This window comes from Euprymna scolopes, chromosome 16, assembly GCF_053919585.1.
Source record: "Euprymna scolopes isolate OS-2025 chromosome 16, ASM5391958v1, whole genome shotgun sequence".
In the NCBI taxonomy this organism is placed as follows: domain Eukaryota; kingdom Metazoa; phylum Mollusca; class Cephalopoda; order Sepiida; family Sepiolidae; genus Euprymna; species Euprymna scolopes.
In genome coordinates this window covers 93386331-93407081 of record NC_136497.1, presented here as the reverse complement: position 1 = coordinate 93407081, position 20751 = coordinate 93386331, and the positions used below count along the sequence as shown (strand labels likewise).

The window sequence follows — 20751 nt, the reverse complement described above, 5'->3', positions numbered from 1 at the left end:
CTGTTTCATCAATATTACAATCAATATGATATTACTGTTTCAACAATATTGCAATCAGTATGATATTACTGTTTCAGCAATATTGAAACCAGTATGATATTATTGTTGCAGCAATATTATAACCATTATTATATTACTATTGCAGCGACATTCATACTAAATTGTTATTACTAGTAGTTTTGTCACAACGTTTAGGTGATTTTCACTTGTATTTCTTCTGTTTTTTTTGTTTTTTTTTTTACACATGTCAAATATATTCTTCATTAAGCACTAGTTGCGAGCCTGTCGTTGTTTTATCGTTATTTCCATGGGAAGTGCTCGTCTGAGCTCTAATCCTTGATCCCCCCTCGTAAATCTTCCACGAAAAACACCCGTCCCCTTAAGTAAGACACTTTATCAGATCTCCATTAATAGTGATTACTACGATAGTATCCCATTGATTACTGTACACGCAATATCCTTATCCCCGAGTGGCCTCAAGGCCTTGATAAGTGGTGACTTCCTTGTAAATAAAAGCATGGAATCAACTTCCTAAAATATAATTATTAAATAGAAAAGCACAAATGTATCTTACCTCATTGTTGTCAGCTTCCATCATTAGCTTCTTTGTAGCATACAGAGTGGGGTGTGCCCATGGATATGGCTCTAACCAGTGCCGGTTTAGATCAAAGCCCATCAAGGAACACCTGCGATTTCAGGAAAAAGAACATTTAGAATCTGTTATCAGATAAAAAGTAAACAACAGCTGCAATACACAAATAACATTTTGGGAAGGACAAAATCAATCTTTTCTTCCTGAAAACACGATTATTTTTTATCAAAAGAGTCGAAAAACCTAGAATTGTCCTGTGTTAATTCTTTTCAAAATACAAAATAACAATAAATAAAAATTGTTCCCTTTTTTTTACTCTTATTCACTCCAAACAAGGCACAGTGCCACTCGGACGTATATGGCGACTATTTTGGATCATATCTACAGAGACACTATGTAGGGAGTTGAGCAGCAGGATGTCTATTCATATTACATTTAAACTTCTGCATATTAGTAGTCAGAGAAACAGGGACCTGGGATGGAATTCTAAAAGGCATTTTGGAATTTAGGCGATCTCTACAGTGTAGAGGTGGGATTTTGCTGCTTTTCAGGTTAGTTGGGGATATTTATGTCAAGAGGGCACAAGTGTCATGAGTCCGTCAAAGCACATACCATTAGAATACTTGTAAAATAGGCAGAGGAATGAAAAATTGCAGCAATGGGACAGAGGTTGATGTTGGGTTAACAGTTCAGAACCTATTCGAGACTCTTTTCTGAACCCTGTCTAAGAACAAAAGACTAATGGTAGATGCACCGACTCAAATGTAGCAACAGTACACTATGCATGGGCGAATAGTGGCTTTATAGAGATACTCTCAGGTGTGAGTCATTTTCTAACACAGTAGAGAGAGCCCACCTTCTTTATAGTAACATTAGCAATGTCTTCTATATATTTGTTCCGATTCATGTTCCCTGTAAATATTAAACCAAGAAGCTTGAATTAAGAGCTTTCAGATAGCGTATTATTAATCATGGCCATCAGTGCTCGAGAAAGTTTATTGAAATTGTAATTGGAAAGAAGTTTAGTCATCTAACATTGAATGTTATCATCCATTTACAGCCCCATTCCACTACAGATTGGAGGTCATTCTCGAAGTTTTTATCCATTGCTTTAGATATTTGCTTATTCATTTTCCTCTCATGTTTGTTATAGAGTGCATTGTCATCAGCAAAGATACCTGTCTTGGAGACAATTTTATCAAGAGGCTGTTTATGAATACGAGAAATGATAAAGTTCAGAGGTACATCTATATTTCTGCGCAGTGATGTGATGGTGGTTCATAACTAATGACATGGACTGAGGACCAAGGTGCCCCAAGTTCAGACCGAGTCTGTTTCACAAAAATCATTTTCATTTATGATGTTGGCAATTTTCATGTGGTCACTTCTGACTAGAAAAATATTGCCAATGCCCAAAACATGATATGATAGTCGATGTTTATATCATGTTCTTTTGACGTACGATTATCGAAGACAACTTGAATTTTTCTCTTGTCTAAGAAAGACCTGATTATATTAAGCAAGTATTCGTTCAATAATATCACAGGATTTAATTTTCATGAAAAGGCCGTCATGCCAAACCCTGTCAAAAGCCTTAGATATAAGCACTACTGTCCTAGCCTCTCCTGCCTTATCCAGTGCATGCATATAGGTTCAGAAATTACAGTTAGGATATCTGCAGTAGAACCGGCTTACCTAAATCCATACTGTCAGTCAGCAAGAGGTTTAGGATCTATGACGTGGTGGACTAGTGCTGCATTGATTAAAGACTCAAAGATTTTAGTGAAGAGGGGAAGGAGGCTAATCGAGTGATTATTGAGTGGATCAGTTCTTTCACTAGAATTCTTGAAGACTGGTACCATAGAAGCAATTTTCCAACAGTCAGTGAAGCAAGATTCGGTAGGGCATTTATTCTAGTGTTTGAAGAGAACGGGGGGACTTCAGCAGAGGATTTTTTTTGCAACACTTTGCAGGGATGAGATCAAATGCCTTTAACATGTCTAGATTTTTATGATATCACAAAAATGAGATGGGGTGATTTTCAGATGATTAAGAGTGAATTCTGTTCACAAAGGGAAACTTGGAAGGGAGTGGCTTGTTGGGTCTCATAGAGTTGGAGGCGAACCGCTAGGAAAGCAAATTAGCCTTCTCAGTTGCAGTGCATTTGTTGATTGCCCATTATTCACTACACTGTTATAGATTTTCCAGAAATCGTGAGTTCCTAATTTTTACAACTCAATATGTTTTCTGCTGCTTTCGATATGCCTATTCTTGGCTTTGGCTATTTCACTCCTACAATTATTTCTAGTTTCTATATCTATTTGAACATGACTTATGACGGTTAAATCTATAGAACGCATGAGCAATGGCAGACACACAGGTGAAAAATGAACCGTTTAGGAAAGTGGGGTTTGCAATAAATCATCCATGTGAGAACATGTGCTTCAATTGCTCCTTTAAACTATTCAGTAGCCTCATTTGCACACTATTCTGCAGAAAGAGAAAAGTTACTATTCCATGAAACATTTTTGATGTGATCCCTGATGGCTTTTCAGTCAGCCTTCTTGCAAAGACTCTTCAACTTAAGATCGAGAATTTAAGGTTATATTTATCAACGTCATAAGGTAATCAGCATTCCCGATTGGGCTATGGGCATTTGTCACACAATACTCGAGAACTTGGTGATCCTGACGATTTGAGAGGCAAGTCAAGAACGTGACAGTCTGTGTCAGAGGGTATGGAAAAACTGTGTCAGTGTAACTCAAGAAACCAAGAAGGGGAGGGATACAAATTTACTGGCATAAAGAGTAATTTCACAAATATCCAGTGGTTATCTCTATGGATAGATTGATATATTAAACCTGATTAAGATTAAAACTGACTAAAGATGACGAAATATTGGTTTTATATTTAAAATCACATTGGATAAGGAAATATCTCTTTAATAAAGTCGAGTGGCATTTCCTTGATATCTCATTAATTAACTTTCCAATCAATATAGCCGAAACATTTCTCAACATATGAGCAATAGAAAATGTAGAGAAACATAATTTTTACTTTAATCTTAACTGACACTTGGAACATGACAACTTTGTTGGTATACTTAACATATATGTATGTGGTTTACGTAACGTATATGTATATGACTCGGGATTCACTTGTTGAATTGGCGTGGAATAACTCTGTGAATTTGATATAAGAAAAACATTTCCATTTATTATGTATTCTTTCGTATTATTTGGATTCTTTGGACTGTTGAGTATTATTTTCACAACGTTTAAGTCGTGAAACCGCTGACCTTTTTCAGGTGTATCTTGTCAAACTCGGAAGTTTTTCTGTTAAACTCGAAAATCTCCACAGAATTTTGAACAGAACCCTTTATTTAATCCACAAGTGTAGCAGGCTCTCATTCCGTCAGTCATGACTAGATAGAAGTTCTAAGGAATTTGGAATTGCATTTTAAGTGTTGCCCACACTGATGATTTAACTTTACCAAGTACTTAAATTTTTCAATTGCACTTTACCAAGTACTTTGAATTTACCAAGTACTTTATCTACTATGCCGTGATCCTTGCACAAGAACACGATTGCGAATTACTTAGGACTTCTACCCATTTATGGCTGATGGAATATATTCTGCCACCATGGATTAAAGAAAGGGTTCCATTCAAAATTCTATGCAGATTCTCGAGTTTGACAGAAAGACTCCCAAGTTCGACAAGACATCTGAAAAAGGTCGGAGGTTACATCGATCAAAATCTCGTGAAAATAATACTCAAAATGAGAACAGTAGTCCGAATAATCCAAATAATGTGAATAATCAATCCTTATCTCAAAAATTTAAAAACATAAATATTCTTTCACTTTGGAAGTAGCAGTATAAGGACTGCAGATTGTGTTAGACACAACCATCATTAAGGTTGTTATGACCCTAAAGTTCAGTAATAGTCTAGGGATTGTTTGATAGATATCATTTTTGTAATAAGCTCACTGATAAAACTCTAGAATTTAAGATTCAGTAAGTGTGAAACTCATTCTGAATACCACTTCCTACTTATAATATATCATCGTCAAAGTGACCCTATATATAATGCTTATCATTAAACAGTGATAAAACAAAGACTGTTGGCCATTCATAGCTGAAACTTGGTGGCCAAGAGATATAAACTGCCATTTTTTTTATCTTTCCTCGTTGCCTCTTTTTATTTATATTTATATTTGAACTTTACCATTTTTTTAAACCTTATAACTTTTAATTTCAATATATCGTCTAATTTCGAGTATTTAAATACTATCAAAACTGGCCTGAACTTCTATTGCTTAACTCTTGTAAGTGATCAGCTTAAAAATGAATAACTAGTCTTTAGCCATTAGCATCATTCTTGATTAGAGAGAATGTTACAATCAAGTGTGTAGAGATCATCATGATGAAAAGGCAATCATATAAAATAGCCGATAATGTAATAATCAACGATTGTTGAATGAGAAGAATAGGCATTGATCCAATTACATTGTTCAATCGAATGAAACAACAGAACAATTTATGTCATATAAGTGACTCTATTGTTGACAATGGCCGCTTTCTATTGAAAGAGCTCTCATATAATGAAGGCTGAGAAGTAAGTATAGTTTTGTCAGAAAGAGAAAGAGAGAGATTTCTTTATTCCAGCGGAAATCTCAGACGAGAAAAATGATTCGACTTAAATGAAAGTGTCCTGGGTATTGGAAACGTTGTTGTAAAAATCTCTGAGCAAAACATTTTCTTTGTTTAACCATAAAAGCTCCAGCCATTTAACTTGGGATTCTGGAACAAAAGCTCAAAGAAAAAGATATTAAAGATATAAAAGAAAAAAAGTATCTTAAAATCTACGTGAAAAGTAACAAGAGTGAAGCACATAGTGAAATTTTATTGAGGAATCTTGAATAGGATTGGTTGGTTTATATGTTACAGTACTTGATAAAGTCAACATCCCCGACTAATTAGCCTCTAACGGCCACAAGGAAATCAAAAGGAAGAGAACAAAAAACAAGCAAATTTTGTTTGTATTCTAATGAGGAAAACAATTTATAATTAAATAAAAATATAATTTCCAATTTGTTCATTATAAACCACGATTTTTTTTTTATTTATTCACTAAACTACTTTGCTAGTTTATCGATACTAGGTTTGTGCTCTCTTTCTCTTTCCTTTCTCTCTCATATACTGCCATATTGATCCATGTACAACTCATTATACACCATTTCAGCCGTTGTCTCATCACTCTTTAATTCCTTAACAGAACACATGGAACTCTTTAGATGGAGGATTTATCCGCATTAGAAACATGTTTTACAAGAGAGAGAGAGAGAGGGAGAGAGAGAGAGGAGAAAGAGGGAGAGAGAGAAAGGAAGAGGGAGAGAAAGAGGGAGAGAGAGGGGGAGAGAGAGAGAAAGAGGGAGAGAGATACAAAAGACATTATCAATTTTCATGTAAATATATATATATATATATATAGCCGCACTGATGAGCTGTGTAACAGTGAAACAGTACTGTATGTGGATGACTATATATATATATATATATATATATATATATATATATATATATATATATATATATATATAATGTCTTACAAATTATTCAACCTTTAAAACTATTCTATCTTAAAAACTTTTAATCTCAAATACTTTGTTGGAAAACTCATTTGCTTGTAAGTCAATGTATCTCTTGCAATCACTGTATTATTAGTTTGCTTCCAAGAATCCATGCTATTATTTCACATCCTCAGTTTTTTACAATGGAAAACTGTTTTGGGAATTGAATATATGTATTTCTTTTTTTTATATATAAACATTCGTTTTTCATATACTCGTTTTACTTTCTCTCTCTCTCTCTCTCTCTCTCTCTCTCTCTCTCTCTCTCTCTTTCTCTCTCTTTACCCTTTCTTTCTTCATAAACTTCTCCCCTCTTACTCTTTTTCCTCAACTTTCGCACTACTGCTCTTATCAATTGCCCATTATTTACATCTCTTTCTGTTGTAATAGATGATAATGGAATGATCAAAAACGCAGGATAATAAATAAGAATTATTGTTATGATAGTTTCAAGATTGAGACAAAAATAAAATACACGCATTTTATTGTTTGTATTTCGACATTGGATCGAGGAATGTGTTAAGAAAGTAAATTGCATGGTTATGTCACCGATTGAGAGGAGATCGAGAAAGAACAAAGCGTGACTGGCAATCAAAATGAGTACACGTTTCACCCTTTGTTCCATCCAGTAAAGACTGGAGAGCTGTAAGATCTTTCTGGTTTTAATTCTTGGTTTTTACTTTTACAATTTGTGAACAATAAAGAACAGAACAAAACGTGAGGGTAAGAAGGTAGAGAAAGCTTGAGTAATTGATAGAGTTTGGAAGTAGGTTAGGCAGAAGAAAAGAGTAGCAAAACCTAAGAAAATGGATTTAGGGTTGATGGAATGATACAACAAATACCTTTCCAAAGCTCTTCAAGATAGCTTACTGCGATTCTCATGATATATTCTATTTTTTTCTTTTTTTACTTTTTCACGCCAAACAAGGTATATTACCACTTGAAACGTATTTAACAGGGGACTGTAGGAAGTTGAGTAACAAGATATCTATTCACATTACATTTAAACTTCTGCACGGCTTTCTAGTATCTATAGTCTTCAAAAGTGAAGGGGTGGGATCTATTTAGCCGATGGATGAGATCCTGACAATTATTATTATGCAGAGTCAGAATGAACATTATAATAATGATTACCAAAAGGTAGTGGGTGACTTGTAAGGAGTACAGTGTGTAATGATACACACTATGGGCTGGAAATAACTGTTCCTTATAATTCTTTATGTAAATGCAACGATTTTAATGCTAACAATACTAACTTCCAAATCACATTATTCTATCTTTTACAGGCCACTCAAGTATAAGGGTTAATGAGTGTACTGTAATCCATGGGACAATACCATAGTAATCGTTAGTAGTGGAAATTTGGTAAATTAGATTACTTAAGGGGACAGCTCATCAAGAATTTGTTTATGTTAAACTTGAAGACCAAAATTGTAGTCAGTTGGAAAGCAAACAAACGGAAGAGAGTTCCACAGGCGTGCAGTTCTAAGAAAGAAGCTTTGTTCCTGGAATCTACGTTTAGGTTTAGGCACAGATAAAGAGGGAAAAATTATTGATAGTAGTTTTCGCTAGACGAGTGTTTTTTGTAAAAGTTTGATGAGGGGAGACCATAGATTGGAGATCAGACGAGCACTTGCCATGAAAATCAGCAGAGACAGGTTCGCAACGTCTCTTCTGTGAGAAAGAGGTTGCAGGGAAGAGAAAAGAGCATCTGCCACTTGGCTATGAAGTTTATTTTGAATCCTGTCAAGGCAGTATAAAGTCTTTCTAGCAGCTCCTGTCCAGATGTGGCAACAATGTTCCATCCTTGGACGTACATGGCTCTTATATAGGTAAAGAATTGCATCAGCAGTAAGATATGTACTAGTGCGGTAGAAGGATCCTACCATTTTTCCAGCAACCTTGGCAACGGATTTGATGCACATGTTCAATTTAAGATCAGGAGTAAAGGTCAAACCCAGAAGTTTGTCAAAACATGGAAGCTCCCCAAGACGAGAATCATTCATTTTAATTGATGCCAGATGGGGATCAGAGCGTTGGTAATGTGAAGATAGGAGCTTGGTTTTAGATGCATTAAATGTAACCAGCCACTTTTTCCCCATTGTATCACATGCTCAAGATCAGAGAAGAGAGAATCAAAGAGAACTTGGTCATTTACAGCCTTTGATATGTTGCCATAGATGGTAGTGTAGTCAGCATAAATGTCTACGAATGATTTTAGGATGTGATGTGATGTAGATCAGGAAGAGAGTTCAACCCAGGATGGACCCCTGAGGGGATCCAGTATTAGTACTGAGAGCTTCTGCTTTCTGACCCTCGACCACTACTTTTATGAATAATAATAACACATGTAATGCTTGTCTTATAGCAGGAATAATTTTACTATTTTAAGAATTTTTCAAATTTTGCATTACTGCATCATTTACCTTTTCTATTACTGCATTTAAAAGCATAAATTACTCTTAAAAGAAATGAATTCAAAATTTATCAACAGTAAATCTTTTATTTCATTACAGCTTCCATAGAATACGAAAGCATAATATCCATTTACAAAATTTAACATTCGTTTATCAAGAGTTCTTCAGGAGAAAAGCAAAAACAAAAACAAAATAATCAATCATATACAACACCTATTAACTACGAATATCCCAACAAACTCAAATCATCTTAAGAAACTATGCTATTAAAGCCACAGAGTCATCCTAAAGGAAGTTATTAAATGTGTTAATTTTATATTTATGAAAAGTCTTGCTATTATTATGTCTATTCTCACCCGCCTCTCTCTCCCTCTCTCTCTCTCTCTCTCTCTCTCTCTCTATATATATATATATATATATATATATATATATATATATATATATATATATATATACTGGTTGCATCGATTGGTTTCCTAGATGTAAATACAATGAAATCATGTGACTATTAAAGAGTGCTCAATGCAGTACAGAGCTGATGTATGGTTTGTTTAATATACAAACATTATTGGTTACATATATACATACATGTTTCAGTGGAGTCTCAATTCAGGGACAACACTTCATCAGACCAAAAAAGGAATTGATATTGAAACGAGTGTCAAACCACATTGGTTTTTATAAGATATTTGGGTGCCATCTACATTTCCGGAAAAATTGAGGTGTATGCTTTCACATTCACAAAGCATACACCCCAACTTTCTCGTGTCGTTAACTAATATTACTACTAAAACAGCAAGTTCTGTGATAATCATAATTTCCACAAAGTTAATATTTATTCCAAGTATTTGAGTATGGGTGTTAAGCATCCAATCAAGGTTATAAATAATGCTTTTCAATACAATTCTACAAACTGAATGAATTTCCCCGTAAGTTTAAAAAAAATCAATTGACCATATAATAGACCAATGTATTTTGAAGTTTTATGTGCATTTGATTTTCTTGTCTATACGGAATGGTGGAAGAGTGCAGAAAAAAGTAAACCACAGAGAAGTGATAGTGTGATCACAATGTGATAATCCATGTTCTATGACATCTAGATTAATAGGTAATGTTAAATAAAAAAAATGAGAAACTAGTGATGTTGGAGACAGTTAAAACGTGATAGATCATGTGTGGAGAAAACGTTTGATGGTGTCTGATGTGGACCCAAGGTTGAAACCACGGAAGGGAAACACGGAACACGGATTAGATGTAAGAAAGATATATTAGCAAAACAGGTTACAAGGACAGGATAAACGTTAAGCAGAGCTTACTATCTAGTAGTGTTCATTATGCATAGTTGTACGCACTGCATACTACTAGTACTCATGCGATTCTATGGTATTATGATACTAGTGTCTGAGGGTGTTATCTCACATCGTAATATAGTACTGAAAGAATCTATGATCCAGATAAGTTTCCGTTTCACAATAATGTCAATCAAATATGCCAAACATGTTTCACTTAAGGCCATCCCGGTTTTCTGATTTTGAAAAGGCAATACATCAAATTTACGAATCACTGAATGTTGAATGTCTATGCGGATTTGGTCTTCTTGTCTAAAAGAAATGATAGAAGGGTGCAGGATAAAAAAGAGGAAAACCACCACGAATATTGTGTAAAAAAAAACACGTTGTTCGACTTACAGATCAATCAGTCAACTAAACAATCGTGAAAGAAAGCAAATTTTGAGGACAGTTAAGAAAAATAACACCCTACCTGAGAGCTCATCTTTTAAACTCCTCAGTCTGACATTCACAGGAGACATTAATTGGAACAAAGACATTAATGGTATTGCGAAGGCTGCTGCAAAGAAAGTGGGCTTCCTCTACCATGCTAGACAATTATTCAAACCAGAGAGTATCCTATATCGTTAAAAAGACATAATTCACCCATGCATAGTGTATTGTTGCTAAATTTCAGCTAGTGCAAATATCATTAGTCTCTCCGGGTTTGTTTTTTTTACATAGGAGTAACCACTTATCAAGGCCCAGAGGCCACTTGGGGATAAAGGTTAATGGGTGTACAGTAGCCAATAGGATTATAGCCTAGTAACCGTAAGTAGTGGAAATTTTGTAAATTGGATTACTTAGAGGGACGGTTCATCAAGAACTTGTTTACATTGCACTTGAAGACAATCAAATTGTAGTCAGCTGGAAAGCAGGCAAACGGAATATAGTTCCACAGGCGTGCAGTTCTAAGAAAGAAGCTTTGTTCATGGAATCTAAGTTTAGGTTTAGGCACAGATAAAGAGTGGGTGAAATTATTGATAGTGGTTTTGGCTAGACGAGTGTTTTTCATGAAAGTTTGGCGAGGGGAGACCATTGATTGGAGCTCAGACGAGCACTTGCCATGAAAATAACGATAAAGCAGAGACAGGCTCGCAACGTCTCTTCTGTAGGAAAGAGGTTGCAGGGAAGAGAAAAGGGCCTCCCACACTAAGCCATGAAGTCTATTTTGAACTCTGTCAAGGCAAGATAAGCTATTTCTAGCAGCTGCTGGCCAGATGTGGCAGCAGTACTTCATCATTGGACGTACCTGGCTTTTATATAGGTAAAGAATTGAATCAGGAGTGAGACGATCCAACAAAGTCGCAAATCTAATAGGCTATGCATTATCGACCAAACTCCAACCTCTGTTCTATTGCCACAAAGGTTCATCCCTGTGCCTGTTTTACAAGCACTTTAATAGAATATTCTTTGATGATTCTCAGTAATTATCCTCCCACGGTGTATATAGTCCTGACTAACCTGATAAGCAGCAAAATTTCATCCCTTTGCTACTGAGGTCCTTATATGCTGGAAAGCCTTCTACTCTAATAGTTTCCTCCCTCAAACTGCTAGAAGCTTAAATGTAATGTGAACAGATATCTCCCTGCTCAACTTCCACAGTCACCCATGTGGCAATATGCCTTGTTTGAGGTGAAAAAAGTAAAAAAATATATAAGTAACCGTTTCAGAGTCATTAGAGTTTACTCAAAATTATTACATATTATTATAAATATTCATAAACATTTTGAATAATGTCATAAATCCCATCCTGTTTTTTATAGGATCAATTGGTAACAAGTTCGAAAGACATTGTATATTTGTATTTAATGTTGTAATGTTCTAGTAGAATTTAACAACTTTAGGATATCCGACAGGGTGGGCTACAGCAATACTAGCTGCCCTGCTCTGTGAAACTGAGGTATTTTTCTGTGAAAGAGCTCTCACAGGATTTACCTTTACGTTTTGATAACGGGTTAGATTATTGCTAATCGCCTGAGACGCCCCTACCAGAAAATACCGATGTAGATGTTCGGGCTTGTTTTGCTGGGTCAAAATAAACTACTTCTGGAGTGATGGGCATTCTATCTCTACAGAAAGACGTTTAATACCTCTGGCAAATTAGAATTTAGAAAAGTATACATTGTCTTTGAATTTTATTATTCATTTTGAGGCTTTTCACCATAATAATTCTACTAGTTCAAAGTCATTCGTGCAGAATTGTTGTTAAATTTAAAAACCTTAAAAGATGAACCAAAAAGATAACAAGTCAGTTTACTCAATGCTTCTTGTAAACAGATTTAGCCGATATTCTAAAAATGTAATCTTCATTTTACCACAAACCCGACACAACCATATGCATTCTATTCTAGGAAACTGGCAGCACCGAGTGACCTCATTATATGAGAAATGCAATGAAAGAAAATTGCCTAGCACTAAGACACTCGAAATACGGAAATATCTTATTTATAAGCAGAAGGATTTTTCTTATAAAAATCCATACAAAAAAAAGCAAAAAAACAAAAAAACAACAACAAAAAAACAATAAACAAAACAAAAAAAAAAAACAAAAAAAAAAAAAAACAATAAACCAATAGGAGATTCCAATCCCTTATTATCTTATGGAAGATTGGATCTCTATAACTTACACCGGGTAATGCCATTAAAAACATTTTACTGCAAGTTGCCATTCACATAAAATCTATATAATGCTAACGCACACAAAAAGTAAGATCTTCCGATATTGTTTGGTGATTAATCTGATGTTGCTAAGGTAAAGATAAGCCGACTTTATTTTAAAATGTATTATTCCAAAATCAAGTATCTTCCCGTCAACTAAAACAGTACAACTTATAATATAAATCTCACCTGTCTGTTTAAATATGTGTATGTATGTTCGTTTGTATATCTGCCTAAAACATTCGACAGAGGCGACGGATTTTTACGAGATCTGTATCGTTTTGAAGCTCGACAAATATCGAAAAATTGGCTACAAACATTAATTCCTTCGACCTCAACTGGGCACTTTTCTACAAGGAGGGATCGCTTTTTTCGCCGATATTTTCGAAAGTCATCCCCCCTTTTCAATTGACTAGCCTTAATTTAAACCTTCGCCACTACTGATTTTGCGATGCACGCAACGGCAAAGACGTCACGTTTTTTTTTTTTCACATTCTTTTTCTCCTTTGCAGTACGGGCTCGAGCCTCTCTGCCTACTACCACTTTTTTTTTTTTTTTTTTTGCTCAACACACATCTCCAAACACACTGGCAACGCCGGTCACCCAGGCTAGTTTTAAATAAATTGTAAATAAGTGACATTTTTTTTGCTGATTTTAATAATATTGAGCAAACAATTACTTTTATCGTAATAAGACAGAGCATTTTCATTGTTTTAAAAAAGAGATAAATTGCTACAATAAAAAAAAGTAAAGGACATATGCTTTATTTATTTAAGGAATATTTGCCCGACAATGAAAATTATTTTTTCGAAAGAAGAGTAAATTTTTCTTAGTAGCATTGATTCTGATAGCCATTTGTTGTTTCAAAATTATTATTATTATTATTATTATTATTATTATTATTATTATTATTAATGGTAAAGAAAATAGTGAGAAAATCACCGTGGAATTTCCATATGAGCTAATTTAGATTAAAACTCAGTTTTAGCCTCATTGAAAACTTAGAAAGAATTTTCAAGTTATATTTATAATAATTGGAAATTTGGTATCTGTCTGAAACCGAGATTATACTGTTACTTCTATTAATATACTATTTTATTTATACGAAAAAGACAAATAAACAGCCGAGACGACGGCACTGTGGGAATTTTGTTTAACTCGATTGAAACAAAGATAGGGACAATGTCCGTTTGCGAATCTGAGATATTACGATCTGGGAAGTATGCAAAAACTTCTCACGCAATCTAACCGACACGAGAAGCCCGATGCAAAAAAGCCTTTCATGGACATGTACAAATGCTTGCGCCCATTTTGCCCTTTATGTAATAGATTAGCCTGGGTGCCCGGCGTTGCCCGAGTGTTTGGAGGTGTGTGTTGAGCAAAAAAAAAAAAGTGGTAGTAAGCAGGCAGGCTCAAACCCGTACCGTGAAGGAAGAAAATAACGTGAAAAAAACATGACATCTTTGTTGTTGCGCTCATCGCCAAACCGGAAGTGACGTAGGTTTAAATTAATCGAAAAGAGGGGATGACTTTTGAAAATTCGGCGAAAAAAGCGAACCCTTGCTGTAGAAAAGTGCCCTGCTGAGTGAAGGAATTAATGTTTTTAGCCAATTTTTCAATATGTATTGTCCGAAGGGTCGAGGCTTCAAAATGATACCGATCTCGTAAAAATCCGTCGCCTCTGTCGAAAGTTTTAGGCAGACATACATACATACATACATACATTTAAACAGACAGGTGAGATTTATATATTATATATATATATATATATATTATATATATATATATATATATATATATATATATATATATATACAGCACAACTACATTGACATACCAGTTCTCGCCCAATCACCAAAGTTAAGCAATGTTAAGCCTGGCCAATATCAGATGGTGATTATTTGGGAAGGCTAGGCGCTGCATGTACTGCGCTGAGTGGTAAAAATTTCCACGTTGGTATCTGGAGGCGCATTAATTCACTGAAAGAGATGTACCCCTAGTCTTCATTAAGACATGCATCCAGGAAAAAGTAACTCTGATGCAAAAACCTGCAGTCTACTGTATACTCTGTCCTGTGGTAGTCATCTGCACCGACAAAGGTTAGCAGTAATACCAAAAAGTGTGGTTGGTTCTACACAAAGTCTTCACTACTATAAACAAATCCTCTGTGTGGATTTCCGAACAACTTAGTTTTTGTGGCAGAGGTTCATACATCGAAATCGGCAGAAGAGTTCATCATATATATAAAGCAATAATATTTTTAAATAAATGCTAGAAATTATATTTAAACCTGCAGACACATGTGTTTAGAACTTATGTTCTCTTCAATTTAGATGATAATTATTGCCAATTGAGAGACTTAAACCAAGTCACAGTCACCCTTGACTTTGTAGGCTTGTATTTTACCTCCAGGCTATCAGCAATTAACATAAGGTGTGAGGGAAATTAAGTATCTATAAATACCAAACCAGCGGTCATAAACAGTAAATAATCCATGAGTATTCAAAAATTGACGTCGGAATGTTGCATTGTACTAGTTGACGGCTTATTTTTAATTCAAAAACTATATTATTATTCCTACATATGCACTTTCCCGAATATATAAGTCTATACATATATTTTTAATACATATAAATATATGCTGTTTTTTTAAATAGACACTATCCATATTTATGATTATCTATCGGTACCTTTGGTTTCAAAGAAATACTAAAAACTCAATCTACACGGTTAAAGATTCCAAAATATAATTGAGCATTCTTATCATTTCTTCCTATAAGACTGAATTGCACTATATATATATATATATACATACGTGTGTGTGTGTGTGTGTGTGTGTGTGTGTGTGTGTGTGTGTGTGTGTGTGTGTGTGTGTGTGTGTGTGTGTGTGTGTGTGTGTGTGTGTGTGTGTGTGTGTGTGTGTGTGTGTGTGTGTGTGTGTGTGTGTGTGTGTGTGTGTGTGTGTGTGTGTGTGTGTGTGTGTGTGTGTGTGTGTGTGTGTGTGTGTGTGTGTGTGTGTGTGTGTGTGTGTGTGTGTGTGTGTGTGTGTGTGTGTGTGTGTGTGTGTGTGTGTGTGTGTGTGTGTGTGTGTGTGTGTGTGTGTGTGTGTGTGTGACATTATATAAACATAAGAAAAAGCCAAAACTGACTAATTTACGTTTCGACAATGTTAATCGTCTCCTCAGAGGTTCCAGACTAACTCAGCCTGGAATCCATGAGGAAATGATTAACCTTGTTGAAACATAAATTAATCCGCATTGGGGTTTTCTGATATTTATATAATTTCACTTCTGCATATGTATTGATCACTTTTGCAAAATGATTAGCTTGGAGTTCAATACATTTGAACTTATTTAATTACTATATATTGTGTGTGTCTGTGAAGTTCATGTCTATATGATTTGTTGAACCCTGTTAAGATGGTAGAATATGTTGTCCACTTTATATGACATATATATCGTTACATTTCCCAGCCTGTTGCTAGGCTGTTCATGTTGGCCAATTACTTAGAGCATTCATAGTTGAGCTAAATCTGACTCCGGTCTAGAGGTTTTAATCGAACAGTTATCTTCCACACTGATGTTTCCATTAAGATGAAACGTATTCATATGTGTATAATAATTTTTGAAAATATATACCGTATTTTGGGGTAATTGCACCAAGTCCAGGATAATTGCGCCAACTAGCTAAAAGTGCTGTTTTGGCAACCATGCATATAAAGAGCACTTTTTTTAGTTGGTGGGGTTACCCCCGGATTTGGCGCAATTACCCCAAAGTACGGTAAATATATTTATTACTAAATAATGATTAATAGCCCCTTTTTGATGGGCACCTTTAAGAGAAATGATATCATTATCTAAGTTAAGCTAAAACATGGAAGTTCCTGTCCATATTATCTGTTTTATACTATAGAGATGGTTGATTATATTGTCTGCTTTATATGACATTAATAAGGTTTATTTCTCGGTTTGTCGGTTGGTCAATTGATTAACTTTTTGAAATTTATTTGATTCACTGAGGTAGATTGTTCTCACTTTTTTTTTGTTTTAATTTTTGCTACATCACGTTTTGTTAGTGATTGCTAATTTACGAGTTGAAGTTTCTGCAAGTAATTCTTCACAGTTGTTTGCCAAGACAAGTACAGTTAACGTTTATTAATAGCACGTATAAACATTCTCTGCTTTTGGCAAAAGACTTTACCAGAATTTTCTCATCCCTCGACCACTTGCCAGTTTGCAACTTTTATGGTATCAAATGTATTGTGCTTTTATTTTTAATGATTATTGATGATCGAATGCTGACCTCTAACTTGAGTAGAGTCCAAAGTACTGGACAGTCACATAATGTTTATTGATTAAATCAAGATAGAGCAAAGATCTCGGACTAGAGCAACTTAGTGGACACACCCTGACAACAGGATAACACCTTCAGCCTTTGCGAGATTAAAAGTTTCGAATTTTAAGAATCTCGCAAAATGAAGGTAAATGAAATGTCTTTCCAAAACTTTTGATAATATCTTACTTTTATTTATATAAGAACCTATACTAGAACTGGTATAAGCCTATATATAAAGGTATCTTGATATATTTGGGGCCATACATTTTCATAATTAGAGATGTGTAAAAGATACATGCTACTTTTTCCATTCCATAAGTGACAAAGCATAATGTATTAAGTAACTAAATGTTCTTTATTTGGTAGGAAATCATATCTCCCTAATTTTTATTCGAAAACGAGGGTAGGGTTTAGAGCATTGTATCAGGGACATACACCCTGAATAGTAAGATTTACAAAGATAAGTAATATGCTTATATTAGTCATCATGTTGCATATAATATTAGGTTGCTGTAAAAATAATGTCGGCTTTTGATGTTGAACTTTATGTCAAAAAAACATTATTTTTGCACCAACCTAATACATATTCCATAAAAGTTTATTAGTTTAGGAGTGAATCCTATGCATAGAAATATACATAAATGTTCTGTCCTTGAAAGGACAATAATAAATAAGACAACACGGTGGTATATTTAAAAGAATGTGCATTTACAGAAGTACAGAAAGACTGTTCGTCCTTCATTGTAGGTTCCTCTATCTGTGCTATATAGAAGAGTCCATATGGTCACAAAACAGAGTAGATCATCATCACACCATAGCACTGCTTTTTAGCCTTGCTCTATATAAAGTCAATACTTTTTCTTTTGTAGGATTTATTACAATCAAATCGATAATCTTACGTTTTCCTTTTGGCTTTCAGTGTTCACAACCTGTTTGTGGGATTCGTATCTCAACTATGTTGAACTCAAGATTAATTAGTTTGTCCTCTGCAGTAGGAAGCCATTTAGCTCCCTCCCTCTGCAGAGGGATATGACAATAAGTGGGAAGGTAGGCAGAATCGAGCCAGCTCCCCTGAAGAAGCAGAACTCTAGCTTTGCAAATAATGCCTGAGTAGCCCCATTTGCATTTCCTGGTGAGAGCGTTTCCGATAAGCAAGGAACTTGCTCCACCCAAAAGCCAGGAAGCAAGGTGTGAGAGATCAGAACAGATACCTCAGCCTGACAAATGAAAGGCCACTGAAATGACCCAGTTTCTGGCGGACTGATTGTCAAGATCAGAACCTCAACTGGCGTATAATGCCAATCACAACTAAATGTCAAATGAATGACAGAAACCAGTATGATTGCTGCATGGTACAATTGTGCTCTGGACTACAATTCTCGACATTATCAGACTATAGTTTCCTAATTTGGTTTATGTGTCTTGCACATAAACAGTGATCCATTTACCTTGTCAGTCGGATTCCCAATCCATGTCCCCACTATTCCTGATTCTCAGTAGGATTTATTGTTTTTGAACATCCAAAAGAAAGATTTCCTCCAACTTTGAAACATTTGTTCATGACATTTATTTTTACATCCTAGTTTTGGTAATAATCTATCAACCATTGTTATAATCTTCCTTGCAAACATTACTTCTGCTGGCTTAATGGAACATTGTTATTTGGAGTCATCTTATACAACTGCAAAATTCCTGAATGGTATTTTCAGTAGGTGTACCACTCACTTTCTTAAGTACTCTTTTGAATCTATTGGATACATTCAAAAGAGTGCTTTAGAAAGCTTAAGAACCGTTCTCCATGATCATTGCTTTTTGAATGGTATGGTATAGTCAAGATATGCTCCTCTGCAAATGTTTGACAGAATACTTTCAATTCACTAAACTTAAATTGCATTCCGTTGTCTGATATAATACAATACTAATGGTTACATCAGTGATTGAATTTTTACATTTTAATATTTCTAGTCATTTCTAGAAACTGTCCATCATTATCAGGTAATAGAAATTCCCAGTTCTGGTGATAGCCAGGCCGCGTTTGAACTCTCAAAGAATATTGAGGCCTAAAATGCAAGTAAACACAAGTAATGTTACTCATTCATTTTTCGCTACAAACTTTTACAACCTTGATTTATGTAAATAATGTATGTAAATGTAGATAAATCTACATTTATTTGTTATCGTATATCGGTGTACTTCGAGTTTTCATTATGCGACATTTGCTTCTTTCACTTACCTTACAACATGGAGGATGGGAGTGCCAATTACATAAGCAGGCGATCCTGTCATCCACACCATCAAGTGAGCCAGCAAAATTTATATAGATTCTAAACCATGGTTAGTCAATTTTCAGCCAGTATCTGAACTTTATTGGTATCTTTGCTGACAAAGCACAACCTTTGCATAGTTTCACCAGATTTTCAATGCTTTTTGATGTCCAATACACATAAATTTTCACAAGACTTTCCATTCTTGAAATTCTTTTAGTAATGTTTTCTGTAATTCTGCAAAATAACCACTCGATCGCTGTACGTAACTACTTCACAGATTGAATCGACTTCTATGTTTTTCTTTTAATTTTTATGTTATTTAAAAAATCATCATCTAATGCCTTTCCTTTTATTTCTTCAAACATTACCAGAAACTCCCTATTGGTGTTACATAATGTATATTTTTTTTACTTCTACCTCAGTTTGCATGGAGGCAATTACTGTGTCCTCAAGAAGTTCATCATATTTGGTGATAAGTCTATATGATCCGTCAGTATAACTAATTTTAGATAATGGAATAAACTTCATCTTATAATTGTTGCTAAGGAGAATGGTTCCACATTTTTGCAGTTTTTTTCTTTTTTACCCATTAATCGTTAGCAGTGGTTTATGGTCTGTTAGCAATACAAAACATCTTCCATAAAAAAATCGTTGAAATTCGATGACTTCAAAAATAATACCCAATACTTCCTCCTCGATTTGTAATTTTCTGCAGGTAGTAACATAAAAAAGAATGAGTGATAGGTTTTAGCGATTCGTCTATCCTTTCTCGTAATATGTAGGTGATAAGGTCATATGAGCTAGCATCAGAAGCCACAATGATTTCGAGATTTAAATTGTCGTGCATCAAATTATGATGTGAGGATATTTTTTATATTTTTCAAATGTCTTCTGGTATTCTGCCGTCCAGAGTCAATCCTTTCCTTTTTGTTAAAAAACCTCATTCAGAGGAACTCGCAAATTGTGCATGTTTAGAATAAGCACATTATAATAACTTGCTGAACAATATGGCCCGTTTGCAACACAAATATAAGCATACCAGAGAACAAGTTGTCAAGCCAGGCTCAGAAGAAATCCTTGCCACTTCATTAAAGGGTATTTAAGAATTGGTCAAATATTATGCATATATAAAGCATTAAGTGTATTACAATGAATGCTCATAGTGTTATGAATTTGTACACAATGTGTGATGAGTTGAACGTTATAGCGACAGATGCAAAAATAGTACTGTGTATGCATGACTGGACTGAAAGCAAGGCTTGTTCACATTTGCATATACGTGGACCTTCTGGGGGATTAAAGGCGAAAATTTTGGAGTATAGGTGTCTTGATTTTCTGAGAGGTTCTGAAAGATCCCTGCATGAAGTTTGCTTTAGTATCAACTGCCACTATAGAAAAATAACAGGAGGAAAAAGTAGAAAATGACGAAATAGAAAAATCCAACACAAAAGTATAATCATTGTAATACAGTGGAAGAATTCTTGATTTTTTATATTACATTGATAAAAACATGTGAG

The 20751-nt window shown here is 34.8% G+C and overlaps 1 protein-coding gene across 1 annotated transcript in view; it reads right to left on the bottom strand.

The window, feature by feature from the left end:
• Nucleotides 1-523: 523 nt before the first annotated feature.
• The window catches only part of LOC145296203 (cytosolic carboxypeptidase 6-like), a 1000694-nt gene continuing 980466 nt past the window's right edge, over nt 524-20751 (bottom strand). Inside the window, exon 8 of the mRNA XM_080142411.1 lies at nt 524-686. Within this exon, the coding sequence (XP_079998537.1) occupies nt 524-686 (163 nt within the window). The remainder of the gene's footprint in view (nt 687-20751) is intronic.